Genomic DNA, 27,251 nt, shown 5'->3' on the forward strand with positions numbered 1-27,251 from the left:
ATGACAACCCAAGACAAAGAAACGAAGCCGTGTGTTAGAAAGCCTTGTCCACACCCAAGGGAGAGCTGTTTTTCCTGAGAGATGAGTTCAGGGACTGGTGGACATCTGCAAGTCCCAAAGTATTATTCTAACTCAAGTCATAGCCAACAGAGCTTGAAAACATGCATTTACCACCCAGTGCTAAAGACAGTCTCATTTCTTCTCAAACCCATGTGTGTATGTGCCTTCATTTTAATTGAATTCACTGGAACATTTAGTGGGCACACAGCATCATCCTCAGTGCCCTCAGCAATCCTGTAGCCACTCTCAAATGCCCCCCACTAACAGGATGCCTTCATGCTAATCATTAGTTTCATCCCACAGCCATGCTGTCTAGCAGGGCTGTGCGTTCAGTTGAGCCCAGGCCTCTGATGCTTGTGAAACACAAAGTAAAAACCTTTGTCCACTACCTGCATTTGAAGCTCTCCCACTGTCAAATCTGATTTCCGGAGAATGTTTTCCATGCTGTGTTTCTTTCTTTTAAATACTGGAAAGTGTGGTCTCTTTTTTGATGAATATGGAACCTATCATAAAAATGTAAAAAACACATCAGATTAAGAAGTGCCACCATTATTTCTGTGACGGTGCTTCAGTGCACACTCTCACCCTTGCGACATCCTCTTTTAAACTGAATATTTGCCACATAACAACATCGGATTGGAGGCCGTATTCATATTATTCTCCACGCCCCATGCATCTCCTTTGTGCCCACAGCTCTCTTTGAAGAGATCTGTAGGGTGCAGAGAAACGAGATTGTCTGGTTCTGAAAGAATATACAGTGTCAGGAAAAAAAGCAGGTCATTCGTAAGGGGAAGAAGAAGAAATTGCCTCTGTAGCCGCTGAGCACAGCCAGAGTGTGGGGCTGCTGTAGACGAGTGCCCCAGAAAGCTCATTATCACTGGATCCAGTTGCTAATCTGGTCTCTTTTCTGCAGGTTTCCTTATTTTCATGGCAGACACGTTTCCAAACATAAAAAAGAAAGCTCTGGGTTCTTTTAATTGCATGCCTGATCCCCTTCCCATGGTCCCTGGCTTGCTGGTTACAAGTACCTGTGCTATTAAACCTCATCCCTAGGTCATGGCTCCTGGCTAATATGGCCTTTTTAGTCTTGCTAGGTTCACTCTTCCTTCCCCTTGTGTTTAGTAATTACCATGAGGACTACTGTGAGACCTACACAAAGTGGGATGTGCAATCACGTTTGGGTCTTGCCCTTTGCCCAAGTTTACAAGTGAGTCTGTGGAACCTCTGCCCTGCCCTGCCGGCTCCTGCGTGCATGCTCAGTCACTCAGTCGTGTCTGACTCTTTTGTGACCCCATGGGCTATAGCCCGCCAGGCTCCTCTGTCCTTGGGATTTCCCAGGCAAAAATACTGGAGTGGGTTGCTGTTCCTCCTCCAGGGGTTCTTCCCGACCCAGGGATGGAACTTGCATCTCCTGCATTGGCAGGCAGATTCTTTATCGCTGAGCCACCTGGGAAGCCCTGCCAGCTCACCCCAGCTCCAATGTCACTTGCAGAACCTTCCTCAATCTAACCAGAGCACAACTCCTCTTGTTTCTCTCTCATAAAACCCGGCCTTTGTTTTTTGTTTTTTTTTTCCTACTAAGCACTTAACTTGGTAATTACTTAAGTTATTTCTGTGTGTTGAACACTGTTATTAAAAAGTCAAATGTCTTGAAGGGTCAGGCAGGTTTTGAAAAACAGGCTCAGTTGGGGCTGGCATGGACTGGAGAGAACGGGCCTCCTGCAAAGGCGGTGGCCTCTGTGTAGCTCCTGCTGTTGCCGGAGGAACTGCAGGCTCCGTGTTGCCAAATCCTCCTATTTTTCAAAAGGAAGTTGAAAATCCAGACTTTTGTTTGAACGATCCTAATTTCGAAACGTGGACAACTGATTCAAATATATGAGAGCATATGAGAGCATATGAGAACCTTCTGAGAGCTAACAGTGCCACGGTTTAACGTCCATCTCCTCCATCAAAATATACGTTCTACGCAAGCAGGACAAGGGCATTGGATTACCTTTATAGCCCTCAAATGTAGAAACTGCCCAGCACATATTAGGAATATGATAAATACGAACCTAGCACTCGAGAGGCAACATTCAAAACTCATAGTGGTACACTCTGGCAGCGCACTAGAGCAGCACTGTTTAATAGAACTTCCTACAAAAATGAAAGTGTTCTTTATCTGTGCTGTCAAATACAACAGCCACTGGCCATATGTGTTACCTGAGCACCTGAAATGTAGCTAGCGCAGTGAAGGGAATGGACTGTTCTTTTTATTTAGTTTTAATTAATGTAAACAGTCACGTGTGACTATTGGCTACCATAATGGACAGTACGATTAGTACCTAGCATAGTAATTAGCGGGCTCCCCAGACGGCTCAGTGGTAAAGAGTCTGCCTGCAATGCAGAAACACAGGAGACCCGGGTTCAATCCCTGGGTTGGGCAGATCCCCTGAAGAAGGAAATAACAACCCACTCCAGTATTCTTGCCTGGAGAATTCCATGGACAGAGGAACCTGGCGGGCTGCAGTCCATGGGGTCGGAAAGAGTCAGCACGACTGAGCACAGCAGGAACAGCATAGTAATTAGGAGTCAGCATCGTAGAGTCAAATCTTCCTGGGTTTAGAGCCTGGCTCTTCCGATTATCTGGGCCAATTACTTCATCTCTGATTGCCATTCCTCAAATAACATCCTACTTATTGTAGTAAACTATTGCTATCTCGGAGAAGGCATTGGCAACCCACTCCAGTACTCTTGCCTAGAAAAGCCCATGGACAGAGGAGCCTGGTAGGCTGCAGTCCATGGGGTCGCTAAGAGTCGGACACGACTGAGCGACTTCACTTTCACTTTTCACTTTCATGCACTGGAGAAGGAAATGGCAACCCACTCCAGTGTTCTTGCCTGGAGAATCCCAGGGACGGGGGAGCCTGGTGGGCTGCCGCCCATGGGGTCGCACAGAGTCGGACACGACTGAAGCGACTTAGCAGCAGCAGCAGCAGCAGCAACATTGCTATCTACTTTATAGGGCTGTTGTAAGGAATATCTGAGTTGATATTTTTAAAGCACTTAGAAGAGGGTTTGGCATATAGTCAGCTTTAATAAATGCTTATTATGTCTAAAGAAATAATACTTCAGATTCTATTAAAAAATAGCATGGGCAATTTAGGCACAAACTTTATCTAAGTACAGGTAAGTACAAGCTTTGGATCCAAGTCCTGGATCATCAAGTGCTGCACTGTCTATACTATACACACGTTCTATTTGTATTTTAATCTCAATTATAATGAAATGAAATTTAAAATTCAATTTCTCAGTTGTACAGCCACATCAGGTGGGAAAGACTGAAGGCAAAAGGAGAAGGGGGTGACAGAGGATGAGATGGTTATGTAGCATCCTGGACTCAATGGACATAAATTTGAGCAATCTCCCAGAGACAGTGAAGGACAGAGGAGCCTGGCATGCTGCAGTCCATAGGGTTGCAAAGAGTTGGACACGACTGAGGGACTGAACAGCAACAACCGGCCATATGCAAAGGCTTAAAAGTACGCATGCTAATGGCTACTTTTTTGGACAAATGTACATTTGCATCCTTGCAGAAATTCTGTGGGGTTGGTCTGGAGAATATCTCTCCACAGAGCATGCATGATATGCCAGATGCTAATATACCAACTTGATATTTGAACAGCTGACCAAGTCAATATAAAGCTGCAAACCCTACTGTTGCCCAGATTATAGCAGAAGCTGAACAATTTGGGCTCAGAAGTAGAGGAATCAGACCTAGCAAGTCCACTTGTTGTACCCTGAATTCTAGGAGTGGAGACACAAAGCGCAGCTTTAAATGGGAGAGAACTTGGTTTTTACAACAGTCCTGAACATTGACTTCCATGTAAGTCTTTAGACACAAGTTTGTTTTAGCATTTTACCTTTTGCATTCCTGAAGGAAGTGATGTCACAGATAAACGCTTGGTGGTTCTCCTGGCCCGGAGGAGTATATTTCCTTGCATTATCGCCTCTGTCTCTGCTTCGACAACATCAAGTTGTATAGTTGCTTAGAGGCAGTGAGGGGGGAAAAAAACAGTCTTGAAGGATCACAATAATAAACATATGTTTTCTATTAGAAAGTCTCCTGAAAAGCAAGCATCACATGTGGTTTCAGTGGCTTTTTTTCTTTGGGGTTAAAACTGAAAATGGACTTGCTTTGCTGAATCTCACATTTTCTCTTGAATACTTGGCCTTTTCTTGTGGTCATGACCTCCATAGTCACCAGCCCACCTTGACAAGGTGGTTGATAACCGCCTTTGAGACTTCACTTTTGCCCTCTGTTGTTTTTCCCTGTAACTCTTGTGGAATTAGAAAAAGCACCCTCTAACGTACAAGCCAATCCAACGACTATTTGCTGTTGACTGAAGACAAGTTTAAGTGTACTCTGCAGCAAAGTGGCTCAAGGCTCAGTCATTCACACACCATCTTAGCAGTTTCTCCCACATTCTAGGAGCCCTGTGAATCCTAGAGTCCTTAATATTTTTCTCTATCAGTTCAGTTCTTGGGACTTCTCTGGTGGTCCAGTGTTATGAGCCCTCGCTGCCAATGCAGGCGGTTCAGGTTCTATCCCTGCTCAGGGAACTAAGATCCCATAGGCCATATGGCACAGCCAAAAGATAAGGAAAAAAAGCATCCTCATTACAAAAAAAAAAAAAAAAAAAAATCAGTTCTTAACACCATAAACATACTTATAAAGGAAACTTAAAACACTATCATAAATCAAAAACCAGTATCATAAACATAGACACTGAGACTAGTATGGTAAAACCAAAATCATGTTATTGACAACAGAAGGCAGTAGAAGGCAGTAAGTAACCTTGAGGTTACGCTCTTTGTTATTAAGATAGAAAAAGGGAAGGAGATGAGACTTTTTCCTTGATGTAGTGAAAGGGGTCAAAAAAGGCACTGGAAAAGCAGGGTGTGCAGCGTGGTCTATGTTTCAGTGTTTTCATGCTGTGCACAGCACCTAAAATCAATTTAATCTGCTTCAGGTCACTTGATAACTGCATTGAGGAACGATGGCTCCTCAGCTCAGGGACTGGTGGCTCTACCTTCAAAGAGGATGCTCAACCCACGGATGCTTCTTTCTCCCCCACCCACCACTGTCAGCTCTTGCCCAAACCTTGCAACTCCTGCCAGTGAACATTCTCTTCAACCTCACCACCCCCACTGCTATGACCAGCCCCAGCTAATATTATCCATTGCCTTGGATGAATGCAAGAGCCTGTTTATCATTCCTTCTGCATCAGATCTTACCCTCCTCCAATCCAGTCTCTACCCTGCAGTCTGAGCTACCTTTAAAAAATCCCCTTCAGATCATAAAAATCGCCAGCTTGAAAGTATCTTATCACCCTTAGGAAAAGTTAAAATTTCTTAACATGGTTTACAAACACCCTTATCTCCTTATTCAGCAGACTCTCCCTGGTTGGATTACTTTCATTCCTTAATTATGCCCAGTGCTCTCTTGACGTTGGAACTTGAACATGCTCTACCGTCTTCCTGGAAAACTTTTCCCACCACTTTTTCCATATCTAACTCTAGTTGTCCTTCAGATCTCACCTGAGTTGTCCGTTCTTAGGGAGGCTTTCTCGAGCCCCCTCCCCTAAACTCAGCATCCATGACATGTGCCCACCCCATCCTGTGCTTCTTCTTTGCATCAGAGTTAAATATCTACATAATGTTGAAATGCCCCTCTATGCCCTCTGTAACTCAAGGAGGGTAGAGACCATGCCTGTACTGTCTGCTGCTCTATCCCTTACTGTGTGGCTGCCACATAATAAGTATTTACTACATATTTGTTTTAAAGTCTAATAAGGATCAACAGGGATGTGCAACTGTCTTTTGGCCACAGTTGAGAATCAGAATGTTTGAGCTGCAGCCTGAAAGATGGGCAAGCTTCTTGGAGAAATCTTAGTGTAGAGATTTGTTATTTCAGCTATGATAAAAATAAGCCAATGCATGGGATGTGGTAGAAGATTCTGGTCCTCCGTTTTCTGCTGGACTCTCCAACTCCAGCCCCATCAGTAGAGAAGTGTGTCCTCTTTGTTGTTTTCAATAGAAACAGGCAGGTCAATCTATACCAGGTAATTGCTAGATGCTTGGATGCTTGTATTAGTTGTCTTTTTCCAGAAGAGAGTGTTTGAAAGGGCAATGTGTCAGCTGGAGGCCATCAGTTTTTGTTTTTTTCTGGAAAAAGTATCTACCAGGTGTGCGGCCTTATCATGATGTGAAATTTGCAGATATGTGTGAATCACCTACATATACCTAAGTATTCTATATATTTCTGAATGCTATACTGTAAAGGGCACTAGAAACCTACAAAGGGTATTTATGGCACTGAAGCTCTTCTGTATGCTATTGTAATGAGAGACACATTACATGGTGGGTTTTTCAAACCCACGGAACTGTGTGGGGCAAACAGTGAATCCTAATGTAAACTATGGGGGTTGTTTACTCGCTAAGTCATGTCTAACTCTTTTGACACCATGGACTGTAGCCTGTCAGACTCTTCTGTCCATGGGAGCCTCCAGGCAAGAATATTGGAGTGGGTTGCCATTTCTTCTCCAAGTTAGGGATCAAACCTGGGTCTCCTGCATCGCAGGTGGATTCTTTATTAACTTAGCCTCCAGGGAAGCACAGCATAAACTATGGACTAGTGTTAATAATAATATGTTAATATTGGCTCATCAACAAATAAGTGTACTATATTAAGGCAAGAAGTTAATAGTAGGGGAAACTGTGTGGGTGGGGTAAGGAGAGGAGGGTATAGAGGAAATTTCTGTATTTTCCACTCAATTTTTCCAGTTTACCTAAAACTGCTCTACAAAAAAGTCTATCAATTTTAAAAAGGAGAACGCAAATAGTAGTCATCACTCACAAGACCCCCCACCCCCCACCAAATGTCATTACCATGTCACAAAAGAAATTGTCAACAGTTCAAACACCAATTTTTCACAAAGTATGTGGGAAGTAGATATAATTAAATAAAATTTGCTTTACGACTTACCAATCATACATTTTTAAAATAGAATTTTCACTACACCTTCTCTGTTGGAAGCAGCCATTTGAAAATCTGCCTCACTTCTTTCTCCAGAAACAAAACCAGAAAATCCCACTTTGGTTTGATTTTCTAATATATATGTATGTGTATATGCATATACATATATATACACCTACGGAGAAGGTAATGGCACCCCACTCCAGTACTCTTGCCTGGGAAACCGCATGGACGGAGGAGCCTGGTAGGCTACAGTCCATGGGGTCTCGAAGAGTCGGACACAACTGAGCGACTTCACTTTCACTTTTCACTTTCATGCACCAGAGGAGGAAATGGCAACCCATTTCAGTATTCTTGCCTGGAGAATCCCAGGGACGGAGGAGCCTGGTGGGCTGCCGTCTATGGGGTCGCACAGAGTCGGACATGACTGACGTGACTTAGCAGCAGCAGTACACATCTAATATTTAAATGAAAAATAGTTTTAGACTGATGAGACCACTGATTAATTGGACTGGGAGTGACCTCAAATGTAATCTAATTCAGAGCTTTTGAAGATGTATACACACACACACACACGTCACCTGGGCATCTTTCTAAAAAGCAGATTCTGACTCAGTAGCTGTGGGTGGGGCCTTAACGTCTGCATTTCAGACAAGCTCCCTAGAAATGCTATTCTGTGGGTAGCAACAAAAGCTGTCCTATTTCATCTTCTCTCTTGGCCTTGACACTGGACCATATGTTGACTTGGATTACCATTCTGGGAGAGCTTTCTCATTCTTGGTTTGGTAAATAACTTGGGTGATGGAAGCTCCTTGACAATTCTAGGAAGAAGGCTCTGTGTATTTGGGAGGAGGGTTTCCTTGCGGTTAGGGGCATCCTCTTCATTGACACTTGCTGGCTTGCTTCTGTACGTGTGTGACAGCATCCTCCCCAAAACAGTCTTCACCAAATTTTTCTTCTGATTTTGCTGGCTCTTGTGAAATTCCATGTCACTATCACTGGAGGACTCCTCTTTAGGGACCAATACATTTTGTTTTACTAAGCTGGTAGACATAGCTCTATGCCATCTGAACAAAGGAAAAATAATTTGTGTCAAGGAAATTGGAAAGTTAAAAATGAATCATTGGAATCATGAAAATCAACTGCAAATGTGAACCAATTATACAGTTCCAAAAAAGAAAACTGAAGACCAAGCATCAAATCCAAAGCCAAAGCAACCACTTGATATTTTGTTGTTAAACTCTAGAAGTGCATTCTGGCCACTATCTCATTTAATCCTCAGAGTCTGTAGTTTATATTATTATCTTCAGTTTACTAATGAGTAAGCTGAGACACAGAGAGATTAATTTAATTGATGGAGCATAGAATGCAGATTTTAATCTTGGTTTGTGACTGTTAGACTATATTACCTCATATTGGCAGTTGGTGATCTCATTTCAATCACAGTTTGAGATATTTTTTTGCTGGACTTCAAAATGTGGTTCCAAGTGTGATGAGACATGAGAGTTTCTGCTAGGGTAGTTAATAAAAAATATATTCTCCAAGGTCCTATAAATGCTGCATTTTATGCAAAATGCTGATTTAGAGAGAGTAATTATAAATGCATATTTCCAAAATTCCAAATAAATAATATCTTCATCATTTTAGTAATAAAATAGGTAACATTTCTTAGTAGACTTTTATGTGCTAAACACTCATCTAAGTTCTTTCATATGTATTACATATTTTAATCCTCCTACTATCATCTCCATTTTACAAATGAGGAAATTAAAACTTGGAAAGCTTAAATAACTTATACCCAGATAGTCTGACCCCAAAGTCTATTCTATTAGATTCTGTGATAAGTGGGTATCACCTGTTCCATGATACCCTTATTTACCTAATATTCTTCCTTGATTGACTATTTTTATGTTAGTTTCATCCAAAGCAATAATATCCTTAAAATTCCAGGGATTTTAAAAAAATTAGTCTTCTATTTTGAGATAAAAAATCATTTATGGGCTAGGACTAATCTCCCATGGGCCCCTAGGAGAATCATTCAATAAAACCATCAGTTTCTACTACCATAAATACACACACACATGGGAATACAACGTAGGAGGCTCAGGAACCCCCAAGGTCATCCATGCAACCCCCATCAAGTAAAAAGCCCAGCTCTAAGAAGTTTCTGAATCTCTAAAATGCATCTCCTAGTCCCATCCCCTCACCCTCATTCCCAAACTATTTATAACATAATTAATAAGATGATTTTGCTCCAAAGCCTAGGAATAGAACTGCTACCATTGCTGTTATGAAAAGAATCCTTTCTCTCCTAACCTTTTAAGTATCTTGGTTGGTTGTGAATTTATTTGGTTGTATTGCCTCTCCTTTTAACCCCTAGTTTTTATTGGAACTGGAAATCTCTGCAAAATTTCATTTTGCCCATGGAAGTTCAGAAGTCTGGTCTTTGATACTTCAGGCCTCATGAAAATAACTCTTTTCTACCTATCTGAGCTAAAAGAATACTCCCCAAATTGGAAAATAATCATCTCACTACCTTTCCAAATTAAAATGTATCACATTTGGAGTATTCCATGCTTGTCTTCATGGTTTTGCCACTGGCAAGAAATATGAAGTATAAGACAGTTTTTAGGTTACATTAAAGAGCAAGCACTTGGGTAAAATATAATTAGTACACATTACAACAGCCCAAATTGCTGGAAAGGGGAATGGAAAGAGCACTGATAATGGACTTATGTTGAAAAATGCACTATTGATTTTTCAAAATAATAGTATTTGTTGTCTAAAACTGTGAGACTGAAATATCAACTTGGTATCTACTAATTTTAATATCATATGTGACATTAAATCTCAAGTTCAGGTAGAAAGGAAAGGTTTTCCCATTACAATGAAGACTTTTCTGATCACAAAAGGAGGCGTCCATTGTGGCACTAGATTCCCTGATCTAATGTATATATGCTGTCTATATATGCTGTCTCTGCTCCCTCTAATCCACATGGAGCCTTCATTTCTAAATGCAATGCTTAAAAACATATGCTACTTTTTTCTAATCAGCACAGTGAATATTGTTTAATGCAAAATCCAAAGCATCTCACTCAAGAGAGAAGAAAATGAGTCCCAGTTTCCTACCTTTCAATGCCTTTCCTTTTGAATGAGCCGCTTCTCTTTCTGGGTTGCTGAAATCTTCTGTACTGGCCAGCTCTTTCGTAAGCAACCGTAAAGCGCTATGGAGTATACAGGTGAGGGCGGTCCATTGCTGTCAACCTCACTTGCAGTAGCTGTTGTTAATTTCTTTAGCTCTTAGGCTCACGAACTACAAAACAAAATCATCCAGTGACTGAGGCGCTTTTAACTCCTAGGCTGTTCGGGGGTAAACTATGTAGAAAATTTTTGGAATTGCTTCCTTATGCCCTTCCAGGTGTTAGAGACATCATTTGTGGGACTGGCCCTGTTTACCACTTTACAGAGGTCATCAATGATGCAGTTGACAGAGCAGTGGGAAATTCCCTGTCGTGTTGCGGACTCCAGGGCAAGGCAGATGTGAATAGGTGACCTGCTTGTCTAACCACTGCCATTTGGGTTGGTAATAAAATAATCACACACCAACTGATCATCACATTCAAATGTGCACGTCTGCATTCCAAAGAGGGAAGAACCAAGACCACCAACACCAATTCCAATGATCCCAACTTTTGTTAGACTTTTCATGTGGAACTGATGAATGCCCTCTGTCCAGTTTTTACTTGGCTTTCTCACAGTACACCCCACGGGCTATTTTGTAACGATCTCTCAAAACACATGGCTGAGCAAGTTGAGCCCACCCCTCCCTTTCGACATTTGGTTTATTTCCTGGAGGAGAGCAAATTCTGACTGGGTTGGAACTTCTTGCCACAAGGTGGCAGCAGACACTAGGGTTTATTCCCATCCCTTTCTGGTGCTTTGAGTTTTTCAGTCTGAACTAACTAGAAGCTAAGAAGGAAAACTCCAGAGAAGTGTTGGGGGATATAATGATTATTATTTTCTGTGTTTGTACTCATCAGTCATCTGGAGCTGGACTCTCAAACTTTCATGTGCACACAAATTACCTGGGGATCTTTTTCAAATGCAGATTTCGATGCAGCAGTTCTCCCTGATGAGGTCATTGGGCCAGAGAGCTCAACAAAATAAAAAAGGGTTACTTGCATGAGGATTGGTCTGCTCCTGGAAGATTAATCAGCAGGCACCAGAGCCCTGAGGTGGAAGGAGTCTGATGTCTTTGAAAACTTAGTCAGGGTGGCTGCAGCGAAGAAGCAATGTATGTGATAAGCTGGAGAGACAGGCAGGGCCAAGCCGGCTGGATCCTACAGAACAACTGTACCATCCTACAGAAAGTTGTACCATTATTTTGGATCTTCAGAATAATGGAAAGTTATGGAGAAGGCAATGGCACCCCACTCCAGTACTCCTGCCTGGAAAATCCCATGGACGGAGGAGCCTGGTGGGCTACAGTCCATGGGGTCGCTAAGAGTCGGACACGATTGAGCGACTTCGCTTTCACTTTTCCCTTTCATGCACTGGAGAAGGAAATGGCAACCCACTCCAGTATTCTTGCCTGGAGAATCCCAGGGACGGCGGAGCCTGGTGGGCTGCCATCTATGGGGTCGCACAGAGTGAGACACGACTGAAGCGACTTAGCAGCAGCAGTATGAGGGTTTTTTAAATCATTAAAATTAAACACAAATTTAAAAATTTTTTAATTGTGTTAAGATATACGCTGCTGCTGCTGCTAAGTCACTTCAGTCGTGTCCAACTCTGTGCAACCCCATAGACAGCAGCCCATCAGGCTCCTTCATCCCTGGGATTCTCCAGGCAAGAAAACTGGAGTGGGTTGTCATTTCCTTCTCCAATGCATGCATGCATGCTAAGTTGCTTCAGTCGTGTCCGACTCTGTGCGACCCCATGTACAGCAGCCCACCAGGCTCCTCTGTCCACAGGGTTCTCCAGGCAAGAAAACTGGACTGGGTTGGCATTTCCTTCTCCAATATATTATATAAAATTTACCATTTTTAAGTGTGTTCATATTATTGTGCAAACATCTCCACCAGCATCTTCAGAACTTTATCTTGCAAAACTGAAATTGAAAACCCATTAAACAATAACTCTTAATAACTTTCCTGTCTCTATGAATTTTTCTTAATTGGAAAAAAATATCTTGGAAGAAGTCACTACTTAAATGACAAAATTCCAGAAATGAATTACCATGAAAATATATATCCCAACTTCTTTGTATAATAGTGAGAAAAATCTGCAGTACAGAAGAAGAGTGGAAAAGAAATAGGAAGGGCTAAGGAGAAGGGTATGAGGGTGAACAGTATTTTAATGCAAGCCCAGAAGTTAGGTAGAAAGCCTGTAGCTTTGTATGCTTTATTCATCCAACCGGTAACTGAAGGGCAAAAATAAAGCCAAATGAGAATTCTGTTTTGTTTGGGGGTAAATTTCAAAACTTTTGATTTCTGAATTGAATTCAGAACCAACTCTTTTTAGTTCTTGGGATAATGACTGAATTCAACAGCTCTCAATAATGAAAAAGATGTTATTGCTACATCCAGTCCAAGAGATGGCTGCACCCTGTCTCTATGAATTTGATGACACTTTTTAAGGAGTGATACTGAAACCCTGCCTCTCTGTACCAATGCTGAATTGAATCTCGGAGATAGAATTTTGGGTGAAGTAGGAGAGAAGAGCTCTCTATTGCTCTGCCCAGCAAAGGAGGCCACAGCAAGCTAGTACCCATAAGACTGTCCCACCCTGGAGTGGGTAGAGAGGAGTCTTGCAGTGTTAAAGCAACAGGGTATTATCAGTTCCTGGACATTCTTCTGAAGGGTTGGTGGTGAGGTAACTGGGAATCAGCATCATCAACCTCTGGTTCCAACCAGTCTGGGGTCTATGTGCTTGTGGGCAGCATATAATTAACTTCTGGTGGAGGTTTCCATATCTGCAAAACAGTTCAAATGATTAAGCTAAGAATATTATCGATAGCCCTTGGGGAAGAAATAAAGGTCCCTGACTTTGTTTAATGGCTAATGTATTATTATTTTGTCTGCCTTGACTGTTTTCCTTTCTTTCTGCATTTTTCTTACTTCTGTGATTAAACTTACTCTTTGACTAAAGCTTTTCTACAGACAAAAGGCAGGTGGAGGATGTGGCTTGGGGACTATTCTGGGAAGGCCTCAGAGGATCCTGCTGCATTACAGGAGCTAGTCAATATGTATTTATTCTGTGCAATGAGGATCCAGCGTTGAACAAAACAACTGGAAACCTGTCTAATATTTACACTCTAGTGGAGGGCACAGATACCAAACTTGTTAGTAAACTGATACAGTGTTCAGACACCAATAAGGAATGCTAGGATAAAACTAGGAGAACACTGTAGCAAGTGAGTGCTTCTACCAGGGCGATCAAAAAAGACCTCTCAAGGAAGTGATAGTTGAGGTGAGACATTTCACATTGGAAAGGACATAAACTATGGTCAGATCTGTGTTCTAAAGCAAAGTATTCCAAAGATGAAAAATGACCAGAGCAAAAGTTCTGAGGTGGGTGGGCACTAGGTCAAATTAGAGGGCAGGAAGGAGACCACGGTGGTGGCAATACAGATGACAAAGGAAGGCAAAGTTATGTTTGTGCTTTTCAAACGTTGCTGGGACTTCCCTGGCCGTCCAGTGGTTAAGACTCAGAAATTTCAAGGCAAGGGTGCAGGTTTGATCCTTTGTTGGGGAGCTGAGATTCTGCCTGCCACGTGGCATGGCCAGTAAGTTTAAAAAAAAAAAAAGAAGAAGAAGAAGAAAGAAAAGATTGCTGTGTGCCACTTGCAATGCGCATCTAGACTGGGAAGTTAGCTTGTTGCAGTAGCTCAAGTCTGAGACTGGAGTGGCTTTTAAAAAAATTGTTTTGGCCGTGCTGTGCAGCATGTGGGATCTACAGTCCCCCAACCAGGGATCGAACCTGCATCCGTTGCCTTGGAAGCATGGAGTCTGAACCACTAGACTGCCAGGTAAGTTTCTGAAGTGGTTTAACTAAATTGGGGTAATGGAGGTAGAGAGAAGTGAACTGATTCAAGAGTCCCCCGTAAGTCTACTTTTCTTCCCAACCCTCCTTGGGATATGGCTTGGCATCAAACCCATAGGATCACTCCCTGGACACTGGTAAATGTCCCTTTTAAAAGCCAGAGCAGGGCAAAGCCTGGTCAAAACACAATCTCCCTTGTTCTTAACATTATCCTTCCAACAGATCCAAGATCACAGAATCCTCTTTAGGTAACCATAACAACAGTTGCAAATGAGAATGCTTGTGTGGCCAGGCAGGTAAATGTGAGAAGCTGCAGGGTGTAGCAAGGAGGGGAAGCAACTTTGGTAAATTGTGGAATGCTGGACCAATCAAATGCTAATGAACTTCAAATTGTTAAGGCTCTTCCAGCATTTAAAAATGTGGTCTGCAAGTCTTATTTAGCTTGTGGGTCACCTATTTGCTGACCCCAAAGGTCTTTTTATGTAAACTCTGCATTCAGTCAGGCAGATCTTTCCTATCTGTGGTCCCAAAGCTGATTCCCATCCCCCTCCAAGTTTTTTTTTTTCCCCTTCCAAATTTTAACTTAAATGTATTAATTTGCATTCTTTTGCCTTTGGGCTAGTTATTACATTGTTTTTGCATCTCATCTCTATCTGGTTTTGTACTAACCTTATCTATGAATGTGTAAGTTCTCAAAAACTTTGTATGCAGAGATTCCAGGTCTTACTTCAAATTTGGGGGTGATAAACACATAGACTTTTGAGAGTCTCTTGGACAGCAAGGAGATCAAACCAGTTGATCCTAAAAGAAATTAGTCCTGAATATTCATTGGAACGACTGATGCTGTAGCTGAAGCTCCAGTACTTTGGCCACCTGATGAACTGACTCATTTGAAAAGACCCTGATGCTGGGAAAGATTGCGAGAGAAGGGGATGACAGAGGATGAGATGATTGGATGACATCACTGACTCGATGGACATGAGTTTGAGCAAGCTCCAGGAGTTGGTGATGGACAGGGAGCCTGGTGTGCTGCAGTCCATGGAGTCGCACGAGTCAGATACAACTGAGTGACTGAACTGAATTGAACTGAAACACGTAGAACAGGCAGGATGATATACTTTAGTGGCGGTGTGGTTTAGTCGCTAAGTAGTGTTCCACTCTTGCAACCCCATGGACTGTAGCCCACCAGGCTCCTCTGTCCATGGGATTTCCCAGGCAAGAATACTGGAGTGGGTTGCCATGCCCTCCTCTAGGGGATCATCATGCCCAGGGATTGAACCTGGGTCTCCTGCATTGCAGGCAGATTCTTTACTGACTGAGGTATGAGGGAAGCCTCTATCTTAGTGGAGTCATTTAAAAATGGAATCCCTTTGAAAATGAATGCCTCTAGTAATATGAAGAGTCCTCACTCACTCAACTCACCCAGGACTGACCAGGGGTTAGGAGGTCTTTGCATGTAGAGAAATATGAATTGGAGACATTTTCCTTTTTGCATGAGCACATCTCCTTACTGGAGCTTTTGCCCTCTTAAGAGAAGAAGGTAACACTTTACAGGTCACTTAGCAAGTATTGTTCCACGAGGAAGTGTACACCGGGCATCCAGATACAGAATGCTTCACCCAAGGACTCGTTACCAAGAGGGTGCCACTCCCTGGCAGTCGGGGAAGGCTGAGGCTGGGGCATAGTGTCTCTGAAGTGGCAAGAGGCTTTTCAAGGAAGGATGTCTTTTTTTTTCAGTTGCTTTTTGTATTGATTTCTGCCCCAGGTGAGTATCTGTAACTTTAGACTCATTGTGTACCTCTGAGGACAAACATTTGGTTTGCTTTGACTGTCTTTAATAACTTGAACTCTTTCGAAGTTGTCAAGTACTCTAGGCTGTGCCCCACTAGAAAGTCGATGTTTCAGTTAAAATGTCCTCTCAGATGCAGTTGAGATCAGTGTAGACTGGTACAAGTTCTTTGGAGGGCAGTTTGGCAACATCTACCAGCATGTGATGTGTGTATTGTCTCAGAACCAGTGTGTTACTTCTGGGAATTCATTCTACAGAAATACTCATAGAATGATGTAAAGATATATGTAGGTTTATTTGTAAGAGCAAAAACTAGAGGCAGCCTACATGGCCATCAATAGAAGAGTAAACACTATGTCTGTAGACAAAGACATAATATGGCCATTGGAGCCATGAAAAGAAGGAGGCAGATCTGTTTGTTCTGATGTGCAAATAAAAAGATAATTCACAGTGTACAATGGAGTGGAGACAGGATGTTCTAGAACTGTGAATACAAGAAGATTCTTTAAAAAACACTATATTTACATGCAAGCTGGCATAGGACATACTGGAAGAATATGCACCAAAGAGTTAACAGTGTGTATTTTTGGAGATTGGGGCTAAAAATGGTGATAGAGCAGCAGACGTGAGGAGGAATAACTAGGAGATTTAAAGATGTTCATTTTATATACTTTATATTGTTTCTTTTTTTTAAAAGTGAGCATGTATTACATTAAACTAAGAAATCAAACTCAAGAATTTAAAATTTAATTATCCAAATTCTGAATCATTTTCTTCAGACATTTATTCACTTATTCATTCAGCAAATATTTCTTAAGTGCCTACCATGGCCAGGCACTGTTCTTTTTCCTGGTGACACAGCAGGGATCTAACAGATGAAAATCCCCAATTTCATGCAGCCTGTATTTGAGGTGGGGGGAGAGGAGGCAGAAAGTAAATGTATAATATGACAAAAAAATAAGGAAATAATATATAAAATTTAAAACTTTTCACCTGCAGGGGTAGGATATAATGCTATTTTTGTGCAAGGCTGGCCTGGGAAGACCTCTCTGATACGAGGACATTATATCAGAGTCCTAAAAGGAAACGAGTACACAGGAGATGTGTTAATCCAGGGAAGATGCATTTGGACAGGGAGTGAGGTCAAGGCAAAGGCCCTGAGGCAGGACCTGCTTGATGTGTTTAAGGCACAGAAAGGCTTGTGTGGCTCAAGCAGAGGGAGTAAGGGCAAGAGTGGAGGAATATGAGGCCAGAAAGATGAAGGAAGACTCATCTATCGTGTGGGGCTTGGAGGCCAGCATATAAACGTGGCTTTCACTCTGTATGAGATGAAAAGCTGTCATAGGATTTTGCGAAAAAGCATGGTGTTGCCTGACTTCAGTTTTAGCTTGTTGTCACCTCCACTTCGAGTTGCTCAATCATGTAAAAGGTACGTGTTGACATTTTCTAACATAACCCAAAGAACCCCTGAATTAGCATGACTGCTGTAACAAATTATCACAAATTTGGAGGTGCCTTAAGACAGCACAGATATATGACCTTACAGTTCTGCAGTTAGAAGTCTGGCATGGGTCTCATTGCGCTAAAATTAAAGTATTGGCAGGACTGGATTTTCCTCTGGATTCTCAAGGGCTGTACCCATTTCCTTACCCTTTCTAGTGTCTAGAGTCCACCCCCTTCCTCTGCTGGTCACTCCCTTCCTCCACGTTAAAGCCAGCAACTTTGCATCTTTCTGACCATTCACCCTATCTCCTGATTCTCTTTTTCTGCCTCCCTCTGCTACTTTCAAGGATCCTTGTGCTTACATGGATCTCAACCAGATAACCCAGGACCATCTCCCTATCTCTAGGTCCATAACTTAATCATGTTGGCAATATAACCGCTTTTGCTATGTAACGTAACATATTCAGAGGTTCTGGATATCAGGAAATGGATATCTGTGGGGTGGGGCCATTATTTTATCACAGACCCCAAGCATTGCACTTTGCTAGGCAACCACAGTCCCCCATCCCAGGATACACATATATCCCTCATGGAGTGCAAATTTCAGCTATGGAGAAAAAATTCTGAGTAAGACTTTGACATGCTCTTTCAGAGGGAAATCGATGAACAGAAATTAAAATTTTCCATTGACAAATTTCAGGGTTCAGAAACTTTCAGATCATTTCTTAGATGGGAGGCCTATATTGTGGCCTGAAGGACACCTTTGAAAGCAGAAGAGAATTTGTCAATATAGGAAAGAAGATAGAGGAATATCAATGACTGGAGGGAAGCCTGCGAACATATTTAGAAACAGGTTCATGAAATAACTGAGTAAAGAAAGTCTCCTTGGATGGAGATTTAAAAAAAAGAAGAAGAAAACAAAAGAAAGAAATACGAATTCTCCAGCACTTTGGCGCTAGAGGGCACCATCAGACAAGGTGCAGGGGCTGACGGATGGAATTAGGCTTGCATGCACTGAAATGGTGAGAAGGGACCAAGAAACTTGGGCAGGGCATGGAAACTGCTTCCTTCCTCCACCTGGAAACATCGACCTTCTATTTGGCTGAGAGTGCCTGGGGTGATAGTGAAGAACTGTTAAAAGGCCCTATTCATCACTGTGTAGGAGCATATATATATATATATATATATATATATATACATAAGATAATATATACATATTATCTTACTGTGAATGGCCACCGGAATATCCTTTAAGTTTTATTGCTCATTGCAAATTATCTACAACAGTACCTGGCCTGCCTCCTTAGCACTTAATAATTGTGCTAAAGTGAAAGTGAAAGTGAAGTCGCTCAGTCGTGTCCGACTCTTTGCGACCCCATGGACTGTAGCCTACCAGGCTCCTCCGTCCATGGGATTCTCCAGGCAAGAATACTGGAGTGGGTTGCCATTTCCTTCTCCAGGGGATCTTCCCGACCCAGGGATCGAACCCAGGTCTCCTGCATTGGAGGCAGACGCTTTAACCTCTGAGCCACCAGGGAAGTCAAAGCACTTAATAATTAATGACCAAGTAAAAACTGCAATAGAATTTTAATTTGAGAGTGGGGAGGCAACAGGACCTGAATTCAGGGCACTGTCTTCTTTGTTCTTTGCAAAATGTTGGAGAGTCTAGCCTTAGTCTGCATGCGTGCGTGCTAAGTCGCTTCAGTCATTTCGACTCTGTGTGACCCTATGGACTGTAGCCCACCAGGCTCCTTTGTCCATGGGATTCTCCAGACAAGAATACTGGAGTGGGTTGCCAAACCCTCCTCCAGGGGCTATCCTTAGTCTACCTTAGCTAAAATCTTCACCATAAAGACGAGACCCAGCCGAAATTCAAGGGCAGCAGAAAACACACAGGGCAGAGGGAAAGAAGGAAAGATAGAAAAACGGAGCTGAAGTAGGTCAGCCCAGTAGGGCGTATAATGACGTTTGTTTCTGAATGTATTGTGATTTCGAGCACTGAGTAATTTCCTGGCGCTGCGGGGTTAGATAGAAGTCATCTGAAACAATGTCATTTAGGAAACAATTTTTGTTCACATTTCATGAATCATGTCTAATAAAACTTATAATGAATCGATATAGAAAGAAATCCTACATCTCCCATGAATGAATGGCAAATCTTTGTCAATAATCTAAATTACTTCTCTCTCTCTTTTTTTGATCTTGTCCTTGTTCTTTATTTTTTTAATTAATTTATTTTTTATTGATGGATACTTGTTTTACAGAATAAATCACTTATCTCTTAAATACAGTGATCTGCTCCCTGACTTAGTTTAGCCAAAGAAGCTTCTTATCAAACAGCAGTTGGCTTCTAGCTTCAGAGAAGATGAGTTGCTTGCCCAGTGGTCACGTGCCCAGTTAAGAGGCAGACCTGGGATGTGAGTCAAGGTCTGTCTGCTTGGTTTAAAAGTCTGTTCCTGATGTGGTCCCTTCTCCTTTCTCCCTAGAACTAGAGCTTTTTGGTGAGGGCCTTCTCAAAACTTGAAATTTGAGGACTTTTGTCTTTCCCAATTTCTACCCCAAAGAACTTTACTCTGAATCATGAACTTATCTCTATCATTTAAAAATATATGATTTGTTTCCATCATAATTTGGGGTTCCAATCTTTATACTCCTGTTTATTAGCTGTGTACTTTTAGGCCAGCTGGTCTCTCTGTGACTTAGTTTTCTTGTGTGCGCATGGAAGTGATGATAATCCTACCCCTTGCTCTAGCGCTGTTGCGAGGATTAAACAAAAAGAATCATATGGGGACTTCCCTGGGGTCCAGTGCATGGGACTTTGCCTTCCAATACTGGAGGCAATCCCTGGTTGGAGAGCTGAGATTCTGCATGCCTGGCAGCCAAAAATGCAGAACATAAACAACAGAAGCAATACTGTAACAAATTCAAGAAAGACTTAAAAAATTTCTATGAAGGAGTGTCCTATAAATGGTCATTAATATTATTTATTATTCATTGAACAAATACTGTCAGGTATTCTTATTTAGCATCCTGAATAGATACATTCCTTGCACTTTTCTGCAAACTTTAAGCGCAAGGGGAGTCACACAAGTGAAAGGAAATTAAAACATAATGTGTCTAGTGTTGTGATGGGGTGGCATGGAAACACTGAGAATAAGCATCTAATCCAGCCTAGGTAGGTCAGGGCAGGCTTTCTGAAGGAAGTAATAGTTAGGGGGCAACCAAAGGATGGGTAGAATGTTAGGGAATTAAAAAACATTTCAGAAACAATTTATATAATTGTCCAGAGATGGTCAAGAGAAATGGAAAGCAGGTCAGGATAACTTGAACAGAGAATGTAAGGAGAGTTGTTCAAATGTAATATGAGATCTGGTGGCTCAGATGGTAAAGAATCTGTGAGGAATGCAGGAGACCTGGGTTTGATCCCTCGGTTGGCAAGATCCCCTGAAGAAGGGAATGGCTACCCACTCCAGTATTCTTGCCTGGGAAATCCCATGGACAGAGGAGCCTGGCAGGCTACAGTCCTTGGGGTTGCAAAGAGTTGGGCACAACCAAGTGACTAACACTTTCACTTTGCACTTTTCAGTATAAGACCGGTGCAAGCACAGCACCCTCCCAGGTCCCTCTGTGCTGGGCCCTCATGCTCTTTTCTTACAGAAAACGGCCATTGCAATAATCTTTACATTTTGATGTATGTTATAAAAAGTGATTATATCATATGGTCTTAGTTTGGATTTTCCTGGAAGCAGCACCCAACAGAAGGGTTCCAGTGCAAGCAGGTTTATTTGGGAGATGATCCCAGAAAAACACCAATAAGGGGATAAGGAAATAGGGAATGGAGCCAGCCAGTAAAAGCCATGTAATCAAGCATGTGAGCAGTGAGGGCGACTGGGGCTCAACCCCGCTGGGACTCGGGTCTCCAATGGAGAGGAACAGTTTGAGTTACTGAGGATGGGGAGGTTGAGCTGTTTAACCACCAGGTCCCTGTTGGCCGTTGGTGGAGGGCTGCTTCCAGGAGCATGAACGCTCTGGCCCTCTGTGTCACCCTGAATTTGGGCCATGCTGACAACCTGGCAGAGCTAAAAATGCTCTCAGTAAGTAGCCCTGTGCATAGAGAGGTGGGTATGAACCGAATGGAGGCAGGACCCTTAGCATCTGTGAACATTTCTAAACAAGTTTGAAAGCAAAAAGAAAGAAACACAAATAGCAACCCTGCCTAGTAGATGATTCTCCACAACCCCTCTCATTGTTGTACATCTTGTGAGTGAAGGTGCTGCCTGCGTCTGCACTATGTTTTCAACGATGTTTATTTAAGTTTTCTTGCAGCAATAAGCTTGACATGTTTATTCATTAAACTATCACTTAAATTTAAAAAGTGCATAGAAAATAAACATATTCAAAAATTCCTTTTTTAAAAACAACCATGTACACTTTTTACTTTTACATTCAGTCTCTCATGGACAACTTTCAGCATTATTGTTTTTTTGAAATATTAAAGTATTTTCCTTCATCCCTGTCACAGGGAGTTAACACTAATGGACTTCAGATACATTCCCTCCTTTTTTCCTTCTTTTTCTCTAACCAGAAGTTTGGAAGAACACAAGGGAAAAAACAACAACAACAACAATAACAACAACAAAAAAACCCCAAAAGATCTGTTATACATGGAAAAATTGTCAAAAAAGGCCTTATTTCTAGAAAAGAAGCTTGTCATCTGTTGCTCTTTGGAACAATCATTCAGCTACCTGTACTTACTAAAGAGACTGTTAAAAGTTCAATAGAAGAAACACCACAAGTCTGTTTTCTTGGTTGAAAGACAGAACCAGAGTACCTTGGAACAAGATGCCAGGAAAGCCACAATTTTCTCCTAATGCAGGTGGTAACCCCAACGTTCATAACCCAAAACAGAGCACAGGCACTGACTGGCAACATTCACAGGCAGAAAAAATCCAGGTGACATCATTTCTGCATTTCTCTCTGATCCCAGGAATGGACTGTTTCACCATTCCTCAAGGATGTTTAAGCAGTGGTACAGACAGTGTCTTTCTGTGGAGCAGAGAATGTTTATCATGGACTAAAATAAAGCTATTTTCTCCCTCTAGGGCAATGATCGCCAGGCTTATGGCTCATTCTAAAGATTAGGGTTCCCTGAGCACAAGGTTTCTCAACTGTGTCATAAGCCTAGTGCACATCCATGTCCACCTGGATCCCTCTTTGCTGCCCTCTGGGGCTTCAGGAACCAGGGAAATGGATGCGAACATTAAGTGCATGCTGCTTGTTGTACCATCGATAGCAAAGTCCTACATCTCTGTATTAGTCAGCTCAGGCTGCCACCTCAAAGTACCATAGAGTGGGTGGCTTCAATGCCAGACACTGATTTTCTTACAGTTGTGAAGGCTGAAAATCTGAGACCAGGGTGTCAGCATGGTCAGGTTCTAGGGAAGGCTCTCTTCCTGGCCTCATGTGTCAGAAAGAGAGACAGAGAGATCTCTTCCTCTTCTGATAAGGCCATGGTCCTCTTGGATATGGGCCCCTGCCCTTATGACCTCACTAACCTTAATTACATCCTAAAGATCCTGTATCCAGATGTAGTCACATTGGAGTTACAACATACGAATTTTGGGAGCACACAATTCAGTCCATAGCATTATGCCCTAATTCAAGAGCCCTAATTCAAATGTTCATCTCACTCAGACACATACAGATTAATGTTTGGTCAAATGTTGGGCACCTTGTGGCCCAGTCAAATTGACACATTACATTAACCATCACAGTCCCTGACGTAGGAGTCTTGAGTCTTCTGCCAGCATTTGTGAAACTGGCAGATTTAACTTGTCATGTGGGAAGAAGGGTTAAGTTCTCAGATTCTTCATGGTTCTTAATGATCCTACCATGTCTACCTAAGTGATATGCTACCTAACCAATATGTTACTGGGGAAGAGCAGAGGGCAATTACTAATAGCTCCATAAAGAAGGAAGTGGCTGGGCCAAAGTGGGAACGATGCTCAGTTGAGGATGTGTCTGGTGATGAAAGTAAAGTCTGATGGATGCTGTAAAGAGCAATATCACATAGGAACCTGGAACATTAGGTCCATGAATCAAGGTAAATTACATGTGGTCAAGCAGGAGATGGCAAGAGTGAACACTGACATTGTAGGAATCAGTGAACTAAAATGAACAGGAATCTGTGAATTTAATTCAGATGACCATTATATCCACTACATGGGCAAGAATCCCTTAGAAGAAATGGAGTAGTTCTGATAGTCAACAAGAGTCCAAAATGCATTACTTGGGTGCAATCTCAAGAATGACACAATGATCTCTGTTCATTTCCAAGGCAAACCATTCACCATCACAGTAATCCAAGTCTATGCCCCAACCACTAATGCCAAAGAAGCTGAAGTTGACTGGTTCTATGAAGACCTACAAGACCTTCTAGAACTAAAACCAAAACAAAGAGATATCCTTTTCAACACAGGAGATTGGAATGAAAAGCTGATTTTAGGACTTCTCATAAAAAAGGGAGCCGTAAGTATTTATTTATTTTTTCCTTTGTGGTTTTAAAATATGAAAGAAGTTGGGAAGCGCTGCAGAAATCCTTATAAGAAAAAATCCAATTTTGTGTTTTCTCTAAGGTGTTCTAGCCTTTCCAAATTTTGCCATCAAAAATGCCAGCCCTCTTCCAGAAAATGCTTCTGAACATACATGGGTTGCCATAATTATTGTGTCTGTCTCACCCCACACTTCTCTGATAGGAGATCCAGTCAACATCAACACGTTTGTGCTGTCTTACAGACTTACGTATCAGTGGGAAGTAAGTATACAGGCAAACTATCATCACTTGGTACCACAAGAGTTCTAAAAGGAAACCATCACCATTTCCGTTCTTACCTTCCACTGTATCTTATTAACCTAGCATCTACTCCTTGGGATCCCATTATGTGTCAGATGCTCTAAAAATCCTGGTGGGCATCAAGATGCATTTATCTCACAGTTACCTATTGAGGACCTCCTCAGACACAGGGCAGGGCAGTGGGGCTCTCACGCAATATGGTCCTTGCCTTCATAGTCTTTACTGGTTTGTAGAGAGATACTAGTCAAGTAAATACTCACATACATGTAACATGGCAAATATAATAGGAGTCATGGAGGACAGGCCCACAGGTCTGTGAAAGCACTTAAATGGGACATTTGACTGAATCAGGCTTCCCTGAGGAAGCATGAGAAGCAATCTTCTAAATAGATGGAGAGAGAGAGAGGACTCCTGGTAGACAGAACAGCGTGTGCAAAGGCTCTGTGGCAAAAAAGAATACAGTGAAGAGAAGGGCCTGGGAGGTGACTCAAGTGGCAGGAGCTGAAGGGGGAGTGGAGAGAGAGAGTAGATTATAAAGGAGGTGGGGGTAGGGGGCTAGATCCTGCAGGGTCTGTGAGCTGTGTTATCAAGTCTTACTTACCATCCAGTATAATAAAGCCAATATCCCCCTCTGGGGCAAAGTTCAAGCAGACTTACAAGATAATAAGATAAGCTCAAGATTCCTCAAATATGATGCAAACCCACTGCACACACACCATTCACCTGCTCCCTGCCCCCCTGCCCTACCCTCCCTGCCATTGCTCCCATGGGACTTGAGAGCCCATATGAAAGCATGAACCACACACTGTTTGCTGGGCTGGGGGTAATAAAGACCTAAATAGCAATGTGTGATTTCCACCCAAGAGCCTTATGTAGGGGAATCTGCACTGGCTCCAGGCTTTAAGAGATTCTGAAACCAATAAAGAGAGTGCTGGGCTAAGTCACTTCAGTCGTGTCCAACTCTGTGTGACCCTATGGACTGTAGCCCACCAGGCTCCTCTGTCCATGGAATTCCCCAGGCAAGAATACTGGAGTGGGTTGTCATGCCCTTCTCCAAGGGATCTTCCAGACCCAGGGACTGAACCTGCATCCCTTTATGTCTCCTGCATTGGCAGGCAGGTTCTTTACCACCAGAGCCAGAAAACCAGTAGGGGGAAGACATGGCTAAATGGGCAGCTGTGGTGAATCAGGAAAGGCAAAATGAAATAGTGGGTAAGATTGCAGACTGTGGAGCCAAACTGCATGTGTTCAGATCCTGATTTTGTATCACTCTGGGAAAATGAATTAACTTGTCTGTTCTGATTTTTGTCATCTGTAAAATATGGATAAGAACAACAGCTGCCTCGTGGGCAGTATTAAATCCATTAAGCGCTTAAACAGTGCCTGGTAGTCAGTCAGTTCTGTATCAGTATTAGTTAAGCTTTTATAATGATGATCCGGGCTAGATAGAGGTTGACACAAAGACCTGCTAACATAGAAATCCAAACTGAGAAAGCAAGGAGGAGGCTCTGTTAAGGCACTAACATTCCTCCCAAAGAACTCAAGGAAAAGGGCACTACATCAGAGGAACCATAGCTGTTCTCAGCATAGGTTTTGTGATCTGAGAATACTAGGTTTGAATTGCAGTACCTCTAGTTAATAGCAATATGACCTTGGGAAAGTTACTTGACTTTTCTGCACTTTCTCTATTCTGTACAAAGAGATTAATAATAATAATACCACCTCACTCAGGAGTTGGTAAGAAGATTGTATGAGATGATAAATGAAAAATGTCGTTTAGTGCTTGAGCATAAGGAGCAATTTACACACTGGAGATGTTACTAAAATAAATATACTTCAACATTCAGCAGTAGTGTAATTAAATTACAGAGAATAAAAAGCTATAAGAAAGGTGGTCATATTATCATAATCATGTCATAGACCAGCTCTAGGTAGCTTTAGAAACATTTCAATCATGAAATGTTTCATAGCATGGAAGTAAATCTACAGAGAAAGACACAACTAAATGAGTTAATATCTATCTTGACAATATCACTGTATAAGAAGGCATATACTGTTCTTTTACAAGTTAAGCATATCATTATTCTTTGTTGAACTTCCTTTCTTGCAGAATATATACTTGTTTGGTTTGCTAAAGACTGAGCTTGGGAGGGGTAACTGGGCAGGCAGTCAAACCAAAAGAGAGAGAAAAAAGAAGAAAAAAAAAATCCAGTGCCAAACTAGTCTCCTGAAGAAACAATAGCAAAGCTTGAAGTGACCTGATTACATAGATACATCAATGAAGTGAGACAAGGTGTTCTCCAGTTATGTAATCTTCAAATTGCTACCTGTCATTGAGTAATCTAAGTGGGGTCACACAGGCAGGATGGCAAAAGGAATTCAAGTTAGCCTTTGTGTGTGCACTTTCTATTCTCTGGACAGGAGTAATCAACCAGAGGAACACTTAAACCATTTTCCTGTCTTCTTCCATTGTGAAGTGTAAAGAATACCATTTGCATTTTTAAAAATTCAGCAAGTATTTGTTACAGAGCCTAACACTGTGAAAGGAGCTAGGGCATAAGAAGGACAGAGTTGATGCCTCCGTGGGGCTCCCAAGGCAAAGGGCACCACCCCATGAGGGCCAGCCTGAGCCTAGGGCTATGTTTCTTGGTTAAGAGAGTCCTTGAGAACAAGACTGTGCTTAATTGCAGCTTGAAAATCCTATGCATCTTCAAATCAAGATCAAGTATTAACTTACCAGGAAGCATCAGTGTGTGAGGAAAACAAAACAGGTTTTAGAGTCAGGAAGACTTTACATTTGGCTTTACATCTTAGCTCTGTCTCTTCCTAGCCATGTTACCTTGGTCATTTAACTTCAGAGCCTCAGTTTCTTCTTTGGTAGAATAAGGATGTTGATAGCATTTGCGCCATGGAATAACTGTGAGAACTGACAGGATAAAGTGTCCAGCCTGTGACACTTTGTGTTCAGTAGAGGAGTGGTGTCAAATAAGAATATATTACTGATGTCTCATGGTAGTGGGAGGAAATCGTGGGAGGAAAACATT

At 42.1% G+C, this 27,251-nt stretch overlaps 1 protein-coding gene across 1 annotated transcript in view; it reads right to left on the bottom strand.

Annotated features, from left to right (window-relative positions):
- Positions 1-27,251, bottom strand: part of C9H3orf49 (chromosome 9 C3orf49 homolog) — a 37,214-nt gene that overhangs the window by 2,073 nt on the left and 7,890 nt on the right. Inside the window, 4 exon segments of the mRNA XM_081524532.1 lie at positions 450-563; positions 3,963-4,087; positions 7,832-8,145; positions 10,208-10,391. Coding sequence (XP_081380658.1) covers positions 450-563; positions 3,963-4,087; positions 7,832-8,145; positions 10,208-10,332 — 678 coding nt within the window. The 5' untranslated portion in view covers positions 10,333-10,391.

Source organism: Giraffa tippelskirchi, chromosome 9, assembly GCF_054371585.1.
Source record: "Giraffa tippelskirchi isolate mGirTip1 chromosome 9, T2T-mGirTip1v1.2.pri, whole genome shotgun sequence".
Taxonomy (NCBI): Eukaryota; Metazoa; Chordata; class Mammalia; order Artiodactyla; family Giraffidae; genus Giraffa; species Giraffa tippelskirchi.